Source organism: Eschrichtius robustus, chromosome 7 (assembly GCF_028021215.1).
Source record: "Eschrichtius robustus isolate mEscRob2 chromosome 7, mEscRob2.pri, whole genome shotgun sequence".
Lineage (NCBI taxonomy): Eukaryota > Metazoa > Chordata > Mammalia > Artiodactyla > Eschrichtiidae > Eschrichtius > Eschrichtius robustus.
In genome coordinates, this window is record NC_090830.1 from 3,626,439 (window position 1) to 3,646,506 (window position 20,068).

The 20,068-nt window shown below is 40.9% G+C and overlaps 1 protein-coding gene across 4 annotated transcripts in view; it reads left to right on the plus strand.

The window, feature by feature from the left end:
- The window catches only part of ANK3 (ankyrin 3), a 686,366-nt gene that overhangs the window by 569,028 nt on the left and 97,270 nt on the right, over nucleotides 1-20,068 (plus strand). For 2 of the 4 annotated variants that reach the window (XM_068547494.1, XM_068547492.1), the window contains 2 exons: nucleotides 8,380-8,503; nucleotides 13,638-13,740. In XM_068547494.1, the coding sequence (XP_068403595.1) occupies nucleotides 8,380-8,503; nucleotides 13,638-13,740 (227 nt within the window). Of the gene's footprint in view, nucleotides 1-1,014; nucleotides 1,069-6,686; nucleotides 6,896-8,379; nucleotides 8,504-13,637; nucleotides 13,741-20,068 lie in introns of those variants that run through there. The other 2 variants (XM_068547493.1, XM_068547495.1) reach the window with 2 other exon arrangements.

Below are 20,068 nucleotides of genomic sequence, written 5' to 3' on the forward strand. Positions count from 1 at the left end.
GGTTCTAATCCAGGCTCCTCCGCTAACGAGATGTGTGAGTTTTGAAAAATAACTCTGAATCTGTTTCTTCATCTGTAAACTGGAAATAACAGTACCTGCTTCACAGGGTTGCAGATTAAGTGAAACGTGCATGTAAAGTGCTCAGTTAGCAAGCACAGCGTGTAGCACGTACAAAGCATGATCTCAGTAGGAACCAGCAGGAGTATCATGGTTTGTGTCCTGGTGTCAGCTTCTTTACTAGAGGCTAAATGCCTCAAAGGCAGCAGTTGGCTTTGCTCCTAACATAGGTCCTAGCCCAGCGCTCCACTGTCTAACCACTCAAAGTGGTTAGACAGTGGAGCAAGTCACCTGGGGGCTTGTTATCCATGCAGAATCTCAGGGCCTACCCTAGACCTACGGAATCAGCATCTGCATTTTCACAAGGTCCCCAGCTGATAAAATACATCCCTTGAAATTTGAGGAACACTGCACTCATTCCTTGAATTCACTTGCTGAGCTGATATTTTAATTATGCTCCTAATAGCCACTAGGAAAACAGACACTGAATTCTATAGAATCAGTGCTGCCATTAGATCACTGTCATTTGTAAGGATCCTTTAGACCAGTGGTTCTCAAAGTGTGGTCCCTGGACCAGCAGCATCGGATTCACTTGGGAACTTGTCAGAAATGCGAGTTTTCAGGTGATTCTATTGCATCCTCCAGGTTGAGAACCACGGCTTTAGAACCCTGGGAAGCTACCAGAAGTACCACATTAATATTGTGCACTCCCTTCTTCCTGCCTTGTTTCGTGTCATTTCTTCTCTTCCATGTCTTAAAGAGGCAAGTAAGGTCAAATATCGTACGTATCGTTTCCTCTTTGCCGGATACTTGCTGGTGCACATACACATCTTAATGTCTACCTGGCAGACTGACATTTGTCAAAATACCTTTTAGGGTGTATGGAACACACAGATGACTTATCTGCAGTCCCTGTATTTTGTTTTGTTTTGTTAATTTTATTCATTTTTTGAATAGGTGATAGACGCACATGGTATAAAATTCCCAAGGTACAAGAGTTTACGGTGAAAAGTAAGTCTCCCTCCTTCTTGCTCCAGTAATAGAGTTCCTTTCTCCAACAGCAGTCACTGACCTTTCATCTCACACATTTATTGAGCACCTAATATGTGCCAGGCATTGTTCTGGGCACTGGATATGGAACGAAAAGACAAAAACCCCTGCCTTCATGGAGCTGATATTTTGCTTACTGATTTCTTGTTGTATTTGTTCAATAGCATAGAGTTTGGCAGTAGGGCTCTGTAGTCAAACCAACTAATTTTGAATCCAATTTTCCCCATGTTCTAAGTAATCTTAGGTATTTATTCTACCACTGTGAACTGGGTTTTCTTTATCTCGAAATGGAGATAACAATTCTATTCTATAAGGTTGTTGTGAGAATTACATGAGATAATACTTATAAAGCACCAAACAGTGCCTAGAACATAGTAAATGCTCAATAAATATAGTTGTTGATTATAATGATGTGATCTCATTCTACTATTCTATAACGTAGACTAGAAATGGCTAAAGGATTTATTTTCCCAGTAGCTTACATTTCCTCTCTTTGCTATGTGATGATCAAAAAAACTTTTTTCAGAACAAGCACAGTAAATTTGTCTTCTCAATTCTGATCATTAATTGCTTCTCAGTAAGACTATTTACTGAGTTCTATGAAGTAATCAACTCATCAATCACTAGAGCATAGAGACTGTGTTCCTCTTTATTCTATTTAATCTAGCTTTTTTTGAAATCCCATGTAATTTGGAGATTTTCTACTATCATTTCATTTGGAGGTGTTTTGTACCATTATTTTCCGCTTCATAATGTTACAAAGTACATTCCTTGGGGAGATTCTGCATTTCACATCAGAGGGATTAAACACTTCTGAGCAAAGTTTCTGACAATATACTTTGATATAGTTACCTTAAGGAATATTCTTTGTGATTCTAGTCTCCAGCCAGATGGGAAAGCAACTTTCAACCGCTGGAAAAGCAACAGAAGTATTCCTCGGTAGTGGTCTTAAGATGGAAAAGAATAGAAGAAAATTACATGCAAAAAAAAAAAAGAAAGAAAGAGAAGAAAAGAACTCCTAGGGCATGAAAACGCTTAAATAATAAGCCAAGAACTGTTTCATTTATTCACCATGAAAAATCATTAGCGGGCATAATGAAGGATTGCAAGGAAGTTGGGTTAGGTATATTTCCCCATGTACTGATTCGGGACCAGTGAGTTGAATTCTGAAAGGGAATGAGGCACAGCTACGTGACCAACCGCAGTCCTGATAACCATTTACTATATTCTCTTTGTCTCCTTTGTCCCTGATTCTATTTGGTATTATTTCCTGGTAGACAGAGTGCATGAATCTTTGGAGGGTTGACTGTAGTCCAGGAAACCTGTTCTCTGAACCTCCTCATCATAGGACTGGGAGGCAGGGGTAGCTGCGAAATTGACGTGAAATGCCTCTTGGACAGCTTTTATTATTTGGGGAATGGTGAGATCAAGGTAGATTTGGGGTGTTTGGGTTTTTCTTTGAACATTTTCCAGCCTCTGGTATTTTATTGTCAGAAATGGATTAGCAGTAAGAACATCAGTGCTCATAATTTTGAAAGGCGTAAAGTCCCTTCCATATAGGTGAGGCCTCCTCTGGTGGCGCTTACCCGTGTGCTTCTCCCAGACTTTGTCTACACTAATCGTAGAACACACTGCAGAGCTCACTCTAATTGATTAGGGGTGCATTAGGCACTCTGTCTGTGACCATTTTGCCTTACCTTTGGACCTTGTCATTTTTCATTCCCCTCTGTTCCCACTACTTATTACCTCTGAGCTCAGTGGTTTAATTTATTATCATCGTCTCCTGTGGTTGTGTGAGTTAACAGGGCCTCAGCTGGGTTCTAGACAGCCTTCAGGAGTTTGCAGTCAGATGGTAGCTAAGGTGGGAGTCACATGGCCAGACGTTCAGTGTGACGTCATCGTTCGAGGGTCTGTCACCTCGGCCGGGATGGCTGGAACAGCTGAGAGCTGACTGGCATCTCTCTCCACATGGCTACCTTGACTTTCTTTACACCTTTACATGAGGTGGCCTCATGGTAGTCAAATTTCTTGCCTTGGGATTGACTTCCCCTTTGGAACAAGTACTCCAAAGAGACTCAGGCAGAAACTGCAAGGTATCCTTGAACTCAAAGTCCAAAGTCATGTAAAATCACTTCCCCTGTATTTTAGTGTTCAAACATTGAGCCAGTTCAGATTTAAACAAGGGCAGTACACAGGCATGGATACAAGGAGAGTTGGTTCATTGGATGGGGTAGAGAGGGCATTTTTAAACTCTAGCTACCACACCTCCTTTGCCAGAAAATAGTCAGATTTATCTTCAACACAACGGTTATGCCACTGCACCAAACGCTTCTAGGAAACACAAACCCACACGAGTGTTTAGTAAGTGAAAATTTGTGGGTTCTGGTAATACATATATTTTAACTAAATATATCTGATATTGTATGAGTGTTGTTCATTCATAGAAATATTACTTTTGTTATATTACAAATATAATTATTTGTACCTGTTGGTCAGAAGCTGTTACTAATCAAAATATTTTGGGATTATAGAATGGATTAGAGGCAGTTAACAAGATACTCAATATAGTTCATCTCATTCCTTTCTAATCTTTGGTATATTAGTGTGTCATACTATACAATAATTATAGAATATTTTGTTGATTGAAATGAGTTAGTTGTATTAATATTGCTCCTCCATTCATTCAATCAACAGGTATTTGTTGAGTATCTATGATGAACCTGGCCCTGTGTTAGGCCATGCAAAGCAGGGAGGCTTGGTGCTATGGTTGGATTTTGCCCCAAGCAGTATCAATAATAGCATTTTAAATGCTAACTGTATGAGTTCATGCATTCAGATGTTTGAACACTAAAGAAAGCTGTGAATTACTGAATACTACTAACAGTTAGTGCTGACTAAACCCTTTCTTTGTGCATTATTTCATTTAATCCCCCCAAGAGGTCTTAGGATAGAGGCAGAGTTGTTATCCCAGTTTGGTAGAGGTTGAAACTATGACTCAAAGTAAACAGTATCCCAGAGTTCACCTAATCAATAAGTGATGAAGCTTGAAGTTGAATCCAGGCACCACCTACTATGCAAAATTGCATTAAAATAAGACCATTGCCTTTACCTCTAAATTCCGTGCCTTGTAAGAAATGTTTTCATCATTCTAAAATGGTAAATGCATAATTACTTAATTACTATTACTTAATAGTCATAAGACTACTTTAATCTTTGGCCAAATGTATTGACAGCTCCCATCCCCATCCCAGCTCTGGGCTTCTTTTGGTTTCATAGAGACCATTTCTGAAGTCTAAGAAGGATATGTAGAAAAAAAATAGAAACTTAATTTTATTGAAATTTTACTGTTTACCAGTCATCAAGCTTGGCATGCCAAATGAATACGAAGTTGCTGTGGCATGTAGATGGGAAAAAAAGCAAAACCCCCAACCTCTTTAATAAAAGCAATCATGAATTCCAAAAATATTGATGGGGCACTTACAATATGGCAGGTCCAGGAAAATCTGGGCTCTTGTTTTGGGGTTCTCATCTCACTCTTCCATGGGAGGGACCAAGCAGGTGTTTTTCCTGCCAATACACTCTGATAAGGGAAGCCCACATGAGGGACACCGAACTTAGGATGGTGAGTGGAGGATGGGAGGAGTTCTAGAAAGAGTCCAAGATTGGAGAAACTACTCAGGAGAAGAAGAGGGGTAAAGATTCCATCAAGGGAGTACACCCTATGTAGTGGTTCAAAGTCTAAAGAGTTTCAGGAATTCTAGGGACTGAAAGAATTATATGTAACTGAAGGGCAGGATGGGTGTGTAGGAGTGGCCGGAGAGATGCTGGCCAAGAAGTCATGAGGAAGGAACCTTTCTTTGCAGGTCTTGTTAGGAAGCTTGAATGAGCAAGCACCATTGAATCAGGCTTTCCTAAGTAGTTTGGATTTTTTTTTTTTTTGCCATACCATGTGGCATGCGGGATCTTAGTTCCCCAACCAGGGATCAAACCCGTGCCCCCTGCAGTGGAAGCATGGAATCTTAACCACTGGACACCAGGGAAGTCCCAGTAGTTTGGATTTTAAGTGCGCTTGTGGAAAACAGATTAACGTTCAGACATTTTCTCCGTGTTACCCATGACTTCCCCTTCCATTCTTTACGGAGCTGGAAATGATTCTTTTTATTATGTTTATATTATTATTGGGGGGAATATTTTTCCATATGTACCAGGCATTGTAAATGGCTTCCCTTCTCTTTCTGGGTGTTTTCGGTGTTGATTATCGCCGGGCGGATCAAATTAAAGCACCAGGTGTCGTATCGTCTGAATATTAGATGAGTCATTATTTATGCATTGATCCAGGAACCACAAATCTGTACCCCACCTCCTCAGTTCTACAGATGCACATTTCTGTATATTTAGGTAACAGTCGAAGAGATAGATGCAATATATGCAAAAGTGCTGCAGACCACTTCCTTCAAGATAATGTCAAAACCCTTGACCCTTTCTAGCCTGACGCTCCAGCTCTTCTGAGAAAAAGCAATTGAAATTGCCTCTCCCGTGTACCCAGATGGAGGACGCAGAAGTCCGGCTAGCTTTTTCCCTCCACTGCCAACAAAAACAGGGTGGAACAGCTGGGAAGGGAGGCCAGGAGCCCCAGAGAGAGGGAAGCGGTGGAACAGCGCGGTGACAGAAGCGCCTCCTTGGCTGGCTGCAGCCCCTCGCAGCCAAGACCTCCCCAGCCAACCCAGGCCCCTCCGCCTCTCCCCCTCTCCAGGGACCCCCTCCAGGAGGGAGGACCAGTTAGTGACTTTGATCGTATCAAAGAGTTGAAAGAGCTTGTGCTGAAGTTAAAACAGAATATGCACTCCATTTTCCCGGCTTGTCTCACTTCTCCTTTCCGGCGGCTCTGGATCAAAAGCAGCGGTGATATGCTTGCTCTCCAGTGCTTCTCGGAGAGTTCTGAGGATCACGGCCGCTTCCCTCTGCCCCACAGTTTCCCAACCTCAACCCGAGGGCAGGTCCGCCCTCCCTTCCTCCCTCCCTCCCTCTCTTTTTTTTTCCCCTCCTTCCACCTGACAGGGACCGTAAATAACCCAGGCTCCTGGTGTTCCCAGCTGAGAACAAAGTTAAAGTTTGCCCGGAGCTCTCTGCCACTCCCTGCCTGGGCCACTTCTCTGTTTTCTTCTCCTGTTTTTCCTCTCTACCTGGGTTGGCCGTTTGTACCTTCAGGTTGGAGAAGAGTCGCCTCCTAATTAAATGCAGCGGCTCGCTCGCCGGCTCTCCCTAGATTTCAGGCTGCCTCGGCTACCCGGTTAGGCACCAGGCATCGGTATCAAATTACCGAAAGCCTACACTGGAGCAGTCCTCATATTTACATACAAATAACTCAGGGGCTTGCATTTATGTCACCATTCGGTCCTGCTAGAGGCTTGCCAGAGGAGTTTTTAATCCAATCAGAAGGAGTTTTAAAAGGATGTCTGCGGAGTGATCAAAAAGGATCTTGATCTCAATGAAATGTAGCCAGATTTGGGGTTTGGTTTTTTGTTTTTGTTTTTTATTTCATCTGAAATATTGAAAATCTTTGAACACTGATGGGCAGGAAAAGAGGTGTAATTCTTCAGTTGCTGGCGAGGAGACGAAGATGCTGAGAGGAACTTGGAGGAGGTGGTGAAGACAGTGGATCCAACCCAGGGATTGGTTTGTTTGGGCTGATTTGGAGGTAGAGTCTAAATCACTGCTTCAGGGATTCCTGGAAACATCAGGAAAACATTTGATCAGCCCAGCCTGGTGGAAATGGCTTTGCCACAGAGTAAGATCTTTCTTTAAGTCGTATTTGTTGTGTGCTGTTTTTGTTTTCTATGTAGTGAATGTGCAAATAACCCAGCTGTAAATAGTTACTTAAAATAATCTCTTGGTACCGGGTAGCCGGGTAGCTATGGAAAGTTGATCTGTTTGGTTTTTACACTTGCGAAAACGGTAGTTGATATTGGATTTTTAGACTTAATTGGTAGCTTAAAAGCTGAACTCTTGTGGTTTCCCAAGTTTAAATGAATGGAAATTATAAACAGGGCTGAATGAAGGACGGGAAAATAGAGCTGAAGTGGGTGAAATCTCTTACCTTTGAGAAAACATAGCATGTACTCCTTTGAAATCCTGCTTGGCCAGCGAAGCTTGTATCCAGTAGAACAAGAGTCATAAAAAGGAGATAGGGTTTGCCTGTTTGTGAAAGGAACTTTTCCACAGCCCGTGCTGCATTTTGAGAAGGATGGGAAATGTCCCAGAGGGCAAAAGGCATCTGGAAAACCTGCCCTGTCACCCCTGGAATGTGGCTTATTCCCGTGTGAGGTCATGTTATACGTGCGTAGCTAGTAAAAGTATTTTATGCAATTAACTCTTTGTATAGATGGTTCAAGAGCAATTTATATCATCCTTCTTTACAACTGCTGAAGCCCCCATTTGATCTCTATTGAAGGTAGAGCTGCTTTCCAAGCAGGGTTCAAGCCCTGGGGCAGCTAGACTGAGTTGTTAATTTGATAGATTTCGAAACAGTTCAAAATGGATGTGTTTCAAGGTTCCCCAGCTGAGCAGTTGTAGTTCAGATTAAATAACTTGCTAGTTTTTTACATATCCCCAAATTGAAATCCTGGGTGTGAGAAGAACATTTAAAATAAAGTCGGTTCCCTTCCCACATATAATTTGCAGAACTGTAATGAAGAGGTGCCTCTTACTTTGCAATCCAGGTCCATTCAGACAAGCTGCCCTCATCGTGGTTGGGCCAGGAAGACTCTAGCTGACAGAATAGATCAACCTTTCTAGTCAGCTGGGGCTTGAGGCAGGGAGGAAGGAGATACGGAAACAGTTTAAAATTGGTACCTAATGCCAGGAGCTCTTCCTGCTGCTTAAATTCACTATTTTTTTTTAAACATCTTTATTGGAATATAATTGCTTTACAATGGTGTGTTAGTTTCTGCTTTATAACAAAGTGAATCAGCTATACATATACATATATCCCCATATCTCCTCCCTCTTGCGTCTCCCTCCCACCCTCCCTATCCCACGCCTCTAGGTGGTCACAATAAATTCACTATTGAAATGATGAACTAACCACTACCTATACTTTTTCCTTCTAATGGCAGTTTCAAATATTATCCGGGGGGGGGGCGGTGGGGATGAGGGGAAATGAACATGAGAAAAATGGGTGATGGGCCAATGACCGGAGGAGCAGTTTTCTCCCCAACAGACACATTTTCAAAAGGGAAGCTTCTGATTTGGGCTTGCTTTGTGCATCCACAGGTGAAGATGCAATGACAGGCGACACGGACAAGTATCTTGGGCCACAAGACCTTAAGGAATTGGGCGATGATTCTCTGCCCGCAGAGGGCTACATGGGCTTTAGTCTGGGGGCCCGTTCTGCCAGGTATTTTATCGTTGCTCTTTTCTCACAGTTAATTTAAAACAACCATGATGTGTCATAAACCGAAATCATTTTCATTTTTCATATTATCCCCAAGTTTGCTCTTTGGATAAGGATGTGAATTTGGTGAAATGTACACATGCTCTGCTGTCTTCTTTTGTGGTTTTCAGTCCTTAATTTTATGCAATTGAATGTGTTAATCGTTTGTTCTTTTTTTCCCCACCTGGCAGTAGTGCTTCAAGCATAATAGCAAAAGAGCTCACTGGCAAAACGGGGAGAACCAATCTAGGTCACATGTTTTAAAATTAAGTTTTGTTCCATAGTGAAAGAAAGATCCTCTTTTCCAATAAGTAAGAAATATTGTGTTGATTGTTCACTATTCTCTCTTTGTGACTGAAAGAACAATTTATGATTGAGACTTAAAAGAGAGCATTCTTGGGAAAAAATTATGTATTGTTTATTGGAATTGTCTATCAACTGAGTATCTCTTTGAAAAGTATGCCATTAGTTTGTTTAGAAGGGACATGTTAAGAGTGAAACAGTGACTTAGCCAAAAGTCACAGGTAGAATGGTAGCAAATTCAGCTCTGAAAACTGAAGCTACAGCTTTTGTATGTGGAAAACTTTGGCTCCAGCCTGACACTGGTTGAAAGAAACAGAACCTTGTCCAGAATTTGGGGACTTCTTTTCCCTGGTTGGATTAACAGCATGTTTGCTGACAGTCAAGTTATTTTAAGCTAATAATTAAACCTTCTAAGCTAGCGCCCTGGGGACATTTTCCTATAGTTTAAGGATCTGTTGTTAAAAGTTTCATTGTCTAATAGTAAATGGTACTTCCCTCAAAGTTAACCTGGGAGTTTATTCTCAGTGTCCAGTTGATGTGGCCAGTTTAGACACTGAATTGATTTTTCTTTGAGTTAATCTTTTTTGGTTTCATAGAATTTGGAGCCTCATGTAACTTATTAGAATTTTGGCTTTATATATATATTTATAAAAGGCCTTAAAATCTTATTGTAGCAGGTGTCATTAATAAGAAGGGAAAAATAAGTTTTTAAAAACATGTCTTATTTCAGGTAATCACAGATAACAAGTTACAACTGAAAATATTGCAGACTCTTAAGGGACCTCAAGGGAAAAGTCTATTTAGAGATTTAAGAGCTTTTGTAATCCAATAACTAGCTGATTCTCTTACTCAGATAATATATAAAAGCTACATTTCATGACTCAATCATTTGTATATGGGGAATTGTAGCAGCTGACCTCCAGTGGGAGTTGAAACCAGTATATTGTCTCTTATATATTTTCCACAAGACATTTCTGAGGCTTTCATACTTCTAGTTTGGATTGCACCATTATTATTTGTTGCTATTATATGTAACTCATTTTTTTACATTGGCAACTGATGTTATGCTCAGAGGCAAATTAAAAAAATCTATAAAGCTGATATGTTTTTTAAAGTACTGTTAGACTATTACCAAGTATAATATTCTGAGTGTAACATTTAATAAGGAATACATTAAATGTGTAACTCATTCAACCATAACATTTTTTTTTCTTTTTTCCCTGTCTGATATTTTTGCTTTCTACTTCTTCTGTTTTTTCTAAAAATACTTAAAAATAGTCCCAAGATCAGGTAAGAAGATACGGCACCTTGACAGTGTTTCTCTGCCCTTCCTTGACTCATTTTCTCATCTTTATTTTCTTCAGCATTGTGCTGTGCTGTGCTGTGTTGCCATGTGCTTTTTCTTTTTTATTTCTCTGCTCAGCTTTAGAAAATCAGTTTTGTGATTTGAGAAAATAAGCAAGTAACTAAACATATGACAAGTAATGTTACTTATGCAAAGTTGACTGAATACGTGAGGAATTTATTTCCCTTAACAAAGTCGCATAGTGCATGAAATAACTGGAGAAATTGCACTGGGTTTGAAGGAAAAGTCTTGATTGGAAGGGCTGTTTGTTTGCTGGGTGCTGTTCTGAGTTGTGCTAGGTACTTTAGTATAACTTCAGAAATCTGAGGCATGTGTTTTTCTAACATTTCCTCTGTTTAACGCTTAGGGTATACTGATGGCTGCAAATAATATCGTTGACCTCAGTGAAAAACAATTTAATGCCTTCCAGACCCCCATGCAAATAATCTCTCATTTTAGTAGCTGAAAGTATCAATACTTCAATATATTAAGGATTCAGAGTGCAGCTTGATGCCTTTAATCGGCTCCACCTGCCTAATGTGAATTGGTCAGGAGTAGGAATTATGTCAAATGACTTTATGTAAAATGAGGACATCTTTAGACTTTTCCATTGGTAGCTCCCAATTCTAGGCTCTGTTCTTTCGCTGGCGCTCCTACGTAAGTTAAAAGAAAGAAAGGATGTTTTAAAAAAACAACACATCTTAGATATGTTGAAAAAGTAAAGTTAAAATGAATGTGTCATCATTAAAAAAAAACTTGTGTTTGTTCACATATACAATAAAACTGTTCTCACGTACCACCAATATTACCATATGCCGTGGGAACCAAAATGTAAAGAAATGAATACCTGATGCAGTGTGGAACTTCCTGTGCCTCTCAAATCACATCACTGGGGCAAAATGGGGTCTTGCTATAAGTACGTAGAAGTTGCACTATCTAATGGTCTAGCTGCCAGGCACATAGGATTATTTAAATTAAGATGAATTAAAATTAAATAAAATTAAATGCAGTTCTTCCGTCACACTAGCCGCACTTCAGGTGCTCAGTGTATTGGACAGTGCAGACTGAGTACGTGTCCATCATTCTGGTGGAAAAGAAAGTTCTGTTGGATAGCGTTGAGTTAGAAAGTAGAAAGAGAATTCCTGCTTTTAGGAAGCTTATATTGCATCTGAGAGAAGGGATGGGGCTAGAAACAGGAGTAACAAAAGTTTGTAACAAAAACAGGAAAAGAAAAGAGTGATGGGTCATATATGATTGGGCACTGGAGGCCCAACGGTGCAAGAGGTCAGAGTCACATGGCTTACTGGGTAAGCTCTATGCAGGGATAATGCTCTTTTTTTTTTTTGCTTCTATATCCATTTTCTGATATTGTGTCCCTCTCATAATAGTCACTTAGTAAGTATTTGCTGAATACACCAAATAATGACTCTGAAGAATGATGGTTATTTTGGAGAAAGTAAGGCTCTCATCCTAGAAGCATGTACCTAGCCATTTGTGTAGATACTTAGAATTATGCCTGTCATTTGGGGGCCTCTGTATCTTGATATAAAAATCCCCACTTTTGGATACTCTTTGGTATATCTAAAATATATCCATATATGCCTTTAATATAGGCAGTGGGGGAAGAAATCATTTTGTGCAAGCACAGAATCATTCCTTAGTTAACCTCTCCTTTGCTCTTTCCCCTGTCAAGCACAGACAAAGGCACGGCCAGGCTGAAGTCTGCCAGATTCTGCTGGTAAAGATTCGAGCAGCCACATTTAAATTCAGACAGTTTATTACTTCCTAGGCGGGGCTAACTTCCCGTGGCCCTTGTCCTCCACACCAGAAAGGATGATACCAAAACCAAAGGGGCTGTATGTCTACCACGCTAGCTGTGGGCTGCCCCATTGCTAAGGAGCCAATTCCAGAACGCTCTCTTCCAAGGAGGGCAGGGCAGGAAGCCTCAGACCTCTTTCAGAATGGGAGGCAATGAAAAGCTACCTCATGACAGCCTACCTGGTAGGGAGGCAAGTGGAAGATGGCCTCGGAGCGGCTTCTCACAAGCCTCCATCCTCTTTGTTCCTGAAGGATCACGAGGGTTCCGCCAAGGCTCAGATGAGCTGCCATTCCAGCCTGCCTGGATATATGCAGGGTTACCTGGGTCCCTGACTCTATTGGTCTCTTTTCTTTTAAATTGAGATATAATTGACATATAACATTATGTTAGTTTCAGCTATATAACATAATGATTCAATATACATATATATTGCAAAACTATCATCACAATAAGTCCAGTTAACATTCATCACCATGCATAATTACACATTTTTTTTTTTTATTATGATGAGAACTTTTAAGATTTACTCTCAGGAATTCCCTGGCGGTCCAGTGGTTGAGACTCCGCACTTCCACTGCAGGGGGCACGGGTTCGATCCCTGGTCGGGGAACTAAGATCCCACATGCTGCGTGGCACGGCCAAAAAAAAAAATCTCTCTTAGCAACTTTCAAACATACAAAACAGTATTATAAACGATGGTCAGCATGCTGTACATTAAATCCTCAGGACTTATAACTGGAAGTCATATAAAATAAAATGTGATTTGAGAAAATGAAAATAAGCAAGTAACTAAATGTGAAGTATTCACATTTTATAACTGAAAGTTTATACGTTTTGACCACCTTCACCCATTTTGCCCATCCCCCAAGCCCTCTTGGTATTTAGTTTCGAGGTCAAGGTGGTGACTGGCACTTCAGGACGTCAGGAGTCCTGCATTCTGGGAAGTTCAAAGGCTGTGTAGAGGATTTGAGAGGGGCTAGAAAGGAGAAGAGAAGAAGCAAAGAAAAAAAGCGTACAGTAAGGAAAGACAAGATAACCATACGTGGAATTTGAATTTTTCCAGGCCAGAAAGATGGCAAAGACGATAATGTAAGGTGTATTCATAACCCTCCTTCCTTCTTCATGTTTTCCATGAGAAGCAACTATAAACCAGAGCTCTCGATAGGTTAAATACACATCTAGTTCCCAAAGCCTTATTAACGGATACATTTACAGCACCGTAATTCCATTCAGTAGTGCGAGATAGACAAATAGGGACCAGAGAGGGAGGAGACTCTAAAAGAAGGTCTTAACCGAGAAAAATCTCTCTAGTTATCAAATTATCTGCAGTCATCTGGAGTCATGTTGGTTTGACTGTCATAGTGAAATATCCAAGTTTTCACACATTTCACCTTCTCAAAGATGGAACACCAACTCGCCTAATTTTAAACAAAACCTGATCATGAGGTGGTCTAAGCTTAAGAAATTTCCTAAAGTATAAGGGATTTTATTTTTGGTGATGTCTTTTCAAGAACGACTTTTCTTGATGTTTTTGGCCATCTTGCCTGTTCTTAAAGTTGCATGCATTAACGTTCTTTTATCCATCTCATCATCACCTCCCACTCTTGAATGGTTAACTGTAACAACAACAGCCTCCGCTCCTTCAGTTCGGATAGGTCTTACACCTTGAACAGAAGCTCCTTCGCGCGGGACAGCATGACGATCGAAGAACTCCTGGTGCCATCCAAAGAGCAGGTACGCGTTCTCTGTCAAATCTTCTTCCGTCGTTAAACTTTCATTTGTACGATGGAATCACGTTCTTTGTCGCATGACAAAAACTCTGTTTCTGCATGTTTGGTTTTGCATTTGTAAGTCTTCCTGTACTGCCAGTGAAAGAAAAAATCAATTGTACCATAAATCGAAATATCCCTCTCTTCTGCATATCAATCTCATCCCACAAAGAGGAACTTAGAAAAGTTCTAGGAAAGGCATGGATACCTTTCTCATTTCTTGGCCAAATCTTGCAGTTTTTAAAAAAGAGAGTTAAGGGAATTCCCTGGCAGTCCGGTGGTTAGGACTCCGCACTCTCACTGCTGAGGGCCCAGGTTCAATCCCTGGCCAGGGAACTAAGATCCCACAAGCCGTGCAGCGAGGCCAAAAATAAATAAATAAAATAAATAAATGCATAAATAAGTAAATAAAAGAGAGGTAATAATAATTGGTAGCTACAGTTGCTGACATTATCCAAATGAAGGTTAGGTTTTGCTCAACAAACTATGTATGCATGTTGGAATTTGCTGAAATTGTTTTTAGCAAGTTAAAGATTAGATTGGTCATGTTTTTGGTCCCTTAGCTTCAAAGCTGCCTGGGATGGGCCTTCTCAAGGCATGCCAGTATTTTGCTTTCTACTAGAACCTCTGCTAGCTTCATTTGGTGTTTATGCAATTTCTTCTTTCTGTTAACTGCGGTTGAATAGATACTGGTTTATTACAGGAAGTCTCAGTAACAGAGTCCTGCTGCGTAGGGGCTCAGGATGGGTCATTATTCTAGATACACACAATACCTGATGTTAAATGTGCACAGTCAGGAGCTGGTGATGGATGAAACTGGACCATAAAACTAATTTTGAAGGTGGCCTGTAATATTTAAACAATGTAAACGGTGAAGTTATGCTGGACTTATTGATTCACTACATAATGAAGGTAAATTGGGGCAGATGAATAAGTGACGGACACTTATCATCACCAAGTTAGAGGTTAAGCTGCGGGTCGTCACACCTTGAGGGTTCCCATCTGTCTGGAGATGCCGACTTCCAGACACACAGATGTACGTTGTACTTCACAAGGACCCACAATACATATTTTAATGCTTTATACTCTCTGGAACATTCTTAGCAAGCAGGTCTTACAGAGCTGACTGCAGTGACTCTTCAGTGTTTGGTCAAAAAAACACCCTTTGTAGAATGATTATAGGTACATGCCATGGTTTAAATGGGCGTTAGCACCAGAGAAAGCACTTATCTCAAATAATGAAGCTAAGTTCTTGGGTGTAAAGTGTTGCCCAGGTATTGGTTGAGATTTTCTGAAGAACTCTCTGCTTGGTTGGCTGTGGTCATTATCCTAGTTGGGTGATCGTGATCTCTTTATGTTCCCAGTTGAACTGAGATGTTAGTGGATATATTGCTAACACTTACAAGTGTAGAAATACGTGAAATTCTCTGTGCTCTAAGGGAACCCCACAAAACTTACAAAATTGCAAGTGAAAGGAGATTCCTTGAACATTTTGCTATTATGTGATGGAGTAGCAAATTGTCAGCTGACCCTAATTATGGTTTATATTTCTGAATATATACTTGTTTGGGGGGCAAGGGCCTGAAATGGAGGCCGCCACCACCATTATCACCGTGACCTCACCTCCACTGCCACCATCACCTGCACCGCCATCTCCACCACTTTTACCACCATAGTTACACAGCCACTCAATTTCTGCACATCAACCTTAAAGTAAAATATAAATGCTTGCAATGCTACAAGGCTACAAACAGGCTTCTGAGTGTTCTCACACCGTTACCTGTTAGCTACTGCCGAGACCTACTTACACAGGTAGAATGGCGGGGCAACATTTACTCAGAATGAAGGATCCGTGAAAAGAAATGAAGGCTAGAGAGAACGTTTGCGGTAAAGCTGATGTTCTTTTGTATAGTTTGTTCCTGCTCCAATTTCAAAGATACCTCTGTGGACACCGCAAACCCTCTGTAGGCCAGTCAGAAGAAAGGAGAGCTTAGGACACCTTGAAAGCTTTACAGATAAATCTTAAGTTGATAACTACAGAAGCAGGAAGCTGCTTTCTTTAATGGCCACAGAGAATCCGTGGTCTGACAGGCATTTCTCGTGGAACGAGCACGTTTAATGAGCACGTCACATGACTCCATGATAAATTCACCAGAGACTTGGGAAAAAAGATATGAATATCATAAAGACATTTTAGGGACAGTTGGGGGCATTTGAAAATGTACAAGCTATACTGTTAGGAAATTACTGTTCATTTTCCGAACAGTGATAATAGTATTGAAGCTCTACAGGGAGTATCCCTCTTCCAGGGGCAGGCATGCTGACGTTTTCAGGAGTGAAGTAATCTTTGTCAGCTATTTATTTTCAGATGGTTCAGCCAAAAGTATATGCATGGAGTGAGAGAAGAAAATCAAATATGGCCAAATGTTAATTGTTGAATCTAGGTTGAGTGTATATGAATATTCCTCATACAGCTTTTTCAACTTTTTTATTTTGTATAAAATTAAATTAAATTAAAATAAAATAAAAACTGGGAGGAAAGGGGAAAACAAATTCTGAAAGAGGTGTATTAACTTATTTCATCCCATGTCTCATTTATCATAGAAGAGAGAGAAAAGGCTAATTCCTCAAAAGAGAGGCTTTAAGAGGGAAGAGTCTAGTTACACGGGGCATGACTCATGAGAAGCATTTACTTCAGAAGTGCATTTAAACACTTTATGTTAGAATTAAGTGACAAAAAATTATTAGTTGATGTCTATCATGTCTCAAAATCCGCATGGATAAATTTCAAAACGGAGTTTGTCCGCAGTATTGATTTTGTCTGAAAGCATGCAAGAAATCTGAAATATTTAGAATTCCTAAATTTAGCAATGATATATGACTTACTGTCCAATTTAAAACTGCCTTGTCATTGCCCAGTTAAAGTTGCTTTGACAAGAAAAGGTGAAAAATGAATAAAAATTAACTTATCATTTTGTTTTTTTTTTAAAAAGAGTAGAGTTCACCCATACAAAGCATAGTTGCCTCTTTATTATTCTGCTGCTGATTAATCCGTTTGCACATTAACCACAGTTAAAGTACAGTTGAGATCCAGGGTGGTTAGGCCTGCCACCCCCATGTTCCTAAGAACCTGTGCTGGTTTGAAGGCCGGTGTGGAGGCCAGAGGTGTGGAGGCCAGAGCTGGGGAGTAAGGCTGAGAGAAGGAAGCCCATCCCCATTCCTTGCTGGGCCTTAGTCATGATTAGTCTGTAAACTACTTAATTCCCCCATGGATATCAAGAGTTGACTTGTTTGTACTGGGATATTGGATTATTCATGAACTCTGTTTTCCTTTACCTTCCCTTTACCTTGTAATCCAGAATCGCCTGTAGATATGCTTCTGAAAATGTGTATGTAAATAAATCATGTCTTGCATTTGTCAGAAGGTTTTATTCTTTAAGGCAGTAACACTCGGCCCCGATTGGTCCCCAGAATCACCCGGAGAACCTTTAAGGACATGACTGTTCAGTTCCTCCTTCCGGGGCCCTGGGGGGCCTTGTCGTGCGATTTTTAAATGTGCCCAGAGTTGAAAGCCCCTGATTCCTAGTGAGAGTTCTTAGTTGAGGGCACACACTGGAATCACCAAGTGGCTCTTTGGAGATGAAGATGTGTACCGAATTGGAGTCTCCCCGGCTGGGTTCTTGGGCACGTGTGTTTTTCAGAGTTCCACGGATGATACCTGGATGCACCTCTAGTTAGGAAGCACTGCCCGAAAGCAACTATGGCCGGGATCTTTTCGTATATTGGTCAGTCAACATCTAATGTATTTGTTTTATAAGCTGAGATTTGTGTGTGTCAGAATGTCTTAGAGTAACATCCGTTGCTCTAAGAAACATTCCTTTCCCAAAAGGAGGTAATAAGGAACAGGGTTTACTCGCAACTGAAGCCTGGTTGTCAAGGATGAGTATAATAGATAGGTTCTTTCATTTCTTCTGACACAACTATTGAAAGCAACTGGCTGGTATGGCTCTTGTAATTGCCGTGTTATGAATCCAGGTCAGCCAGTCCCCATGACATAAATGGAATACTGTTCATTAGATGCCATGGCATCAGGAGATAAGGTGGTGATGCTTGCGGTGATGGTGTTGAAAACAGCTCCTACTATGTGCCAGGCAGTATTCTAAGTGTTTTAGAATTAGTACCGAAGTTACATTGCACAAAAACCCCTATGAGATCATTTCTCTGCTCCATTAAAAAGATGAAGAAACTGAGGTACAGACAGCTGAAGTAACTCACCCCAGGGGACACAGCTGGTAAGTGGCAGAATCACTGGCCATATGGCTCTAGGTTGCCTCCTTTTTTAAAAAAATTTTATTGAAGTATAGTTGCTTTACAATGTTGTGTTAATGTCTTCTGTACAGCAGCGTGACTCAGTTATACATGTATATTTTCACACCACTCCACTCTCTATCTGCATCATTCAGTGTGAGAAGGGAACCAGCGGAGAACTTCACACTCTGCCCTCCAGGATCTCAGACTTGTTAGTATTCTTAACATGGGGCGGTGCCATCCTCTGTATCCCTTTTTTTAGCATGAAAGATTATATTTAGACACATGTTCTTCATTATGCTTGTTTCTAATTCTAAGTTCTTATTGAATGTGCTTTAAAAGGAACTGACAACAGTTACAGCTTATATTCAGCAGCAAGTTATGAAAATTATGGAGAAAATTATTATACTAAAAATTATGGCATAGAAGCCATCTTTAAAGGAATGGAAATAGTTGACCTTTACATAGATATGAAGTAGAAGGTGTAACAGTGCTCTAAAAATACTGTGCAGGCTACCCAGTTAATTACACTTCCCTTGAATGACCCCACAAGTCATTGGGATGTGTACTGTGGGCAGAAACATTTAATTCAGTATGATTTCTGGCAGTTATTCAAAGATGGGAGAAGAGCAGAAATCACTTAGGGACATGGGTTTTCACCTGCAGACACCCATCCCACTTTCTTTAGGTGGCAGTGACAGGATCTGATGCTCAAACCCCTACACCCACTCTTTTCTCAGTCAGTGTAGTTTAGAAGGGGCTGAATCCCTCCCTCTCCTCTTCCCCAAGGATGGGCCTCAAATCTGGCCATTCAGAGGATTCCTTGTCCTGGGTTATAGTGATTACATTGAGATGAAATATAAAATCTCAGCCAGTCTAATGCGATTTTGTCTAGCCTTCAGGGTTGCTAAGCTGTAAAGGTGATGTAAACCCAAAGCTCCTGGGGATGTACCATGAAGACGAAGAATTCCTACCATCTTTTGAGCCGTGGCTGGATGCAGCCACGCCTGAAGTTGCACCACCCGGACTTTCCCACTATATAAACCAGTACATTAATCTCAACCTGCCCCCACCCCTGGGGTGTCTTAAGCCAGTTTAATTTGGACTTCTGTCCTCACTAATATGCTTGCTCTTGGTGGTGGTCAAACCTGGCCTGAACAACCATCTACCAAGGGCAACGTAGAAAGTCTTCTAGAATCTCAAAGTACAGTTCAACCTTGAGATTCTGTTAGTTTATGCTTTCTCTCTAGGAATAAGTCTTATTTTAACCAAATAAAAAGAAAATGAGGGAACTCCCTGGCAGTCCAGTGGTTAGAACTCCACACTTCCACTGCTGGGCTCCCGGGTTTGATCCCTGGTCAGGGAACTAAGATCCTGCAAGCTGTGTGTCACAGCTCAAAAAAAAAAAAAGAATAAAGAAAAATAATATAAAAAAAAAAGAGCTGGGATTTAGTAGCCAGCAACCTGGGTGTTTCCTAGCAAAAATGTCTAGAAAGGCATTCTTTACCAGTTGATCACTAAGGAATGAGGATCTTCCATTGCCTTTCAGTTCTGTTGACGTACATGCCATGTGTCTACAAAAAGAGAGAAACGGGGCAGCGGCAGGGCCCTGCCCCTCTCTCGTTAGGTTGCTTTCATCTTGCAGACTTCCCTTTGCAGGACAGATTCGCCCACGTGGTTTGTGCCTAAGGGGACTAGTCGCGGGGCTTCCAATGGTGACCAGTTTGGAAGGTGTAACTAAACTAGTGTGTAAACTGTTGCACTGGCTGTTGGGTAACAGTGGAGATCATTCTGGAGCCAGTAGTGGAGGCCTCTTGATAGCCTCCGTGTACCTGGAAGCGGCTGTTACATCGTCCACCCCCTAACTCTTCACATTTATCTCCCAGTCTAGGATTCCAGATCCTTTGGGTTGGACTTGGTCTTTTGGCAGGCTAAGGATGATCTCATGTATATTTAGTTACATATTGTGCTGTGTACTAATACTT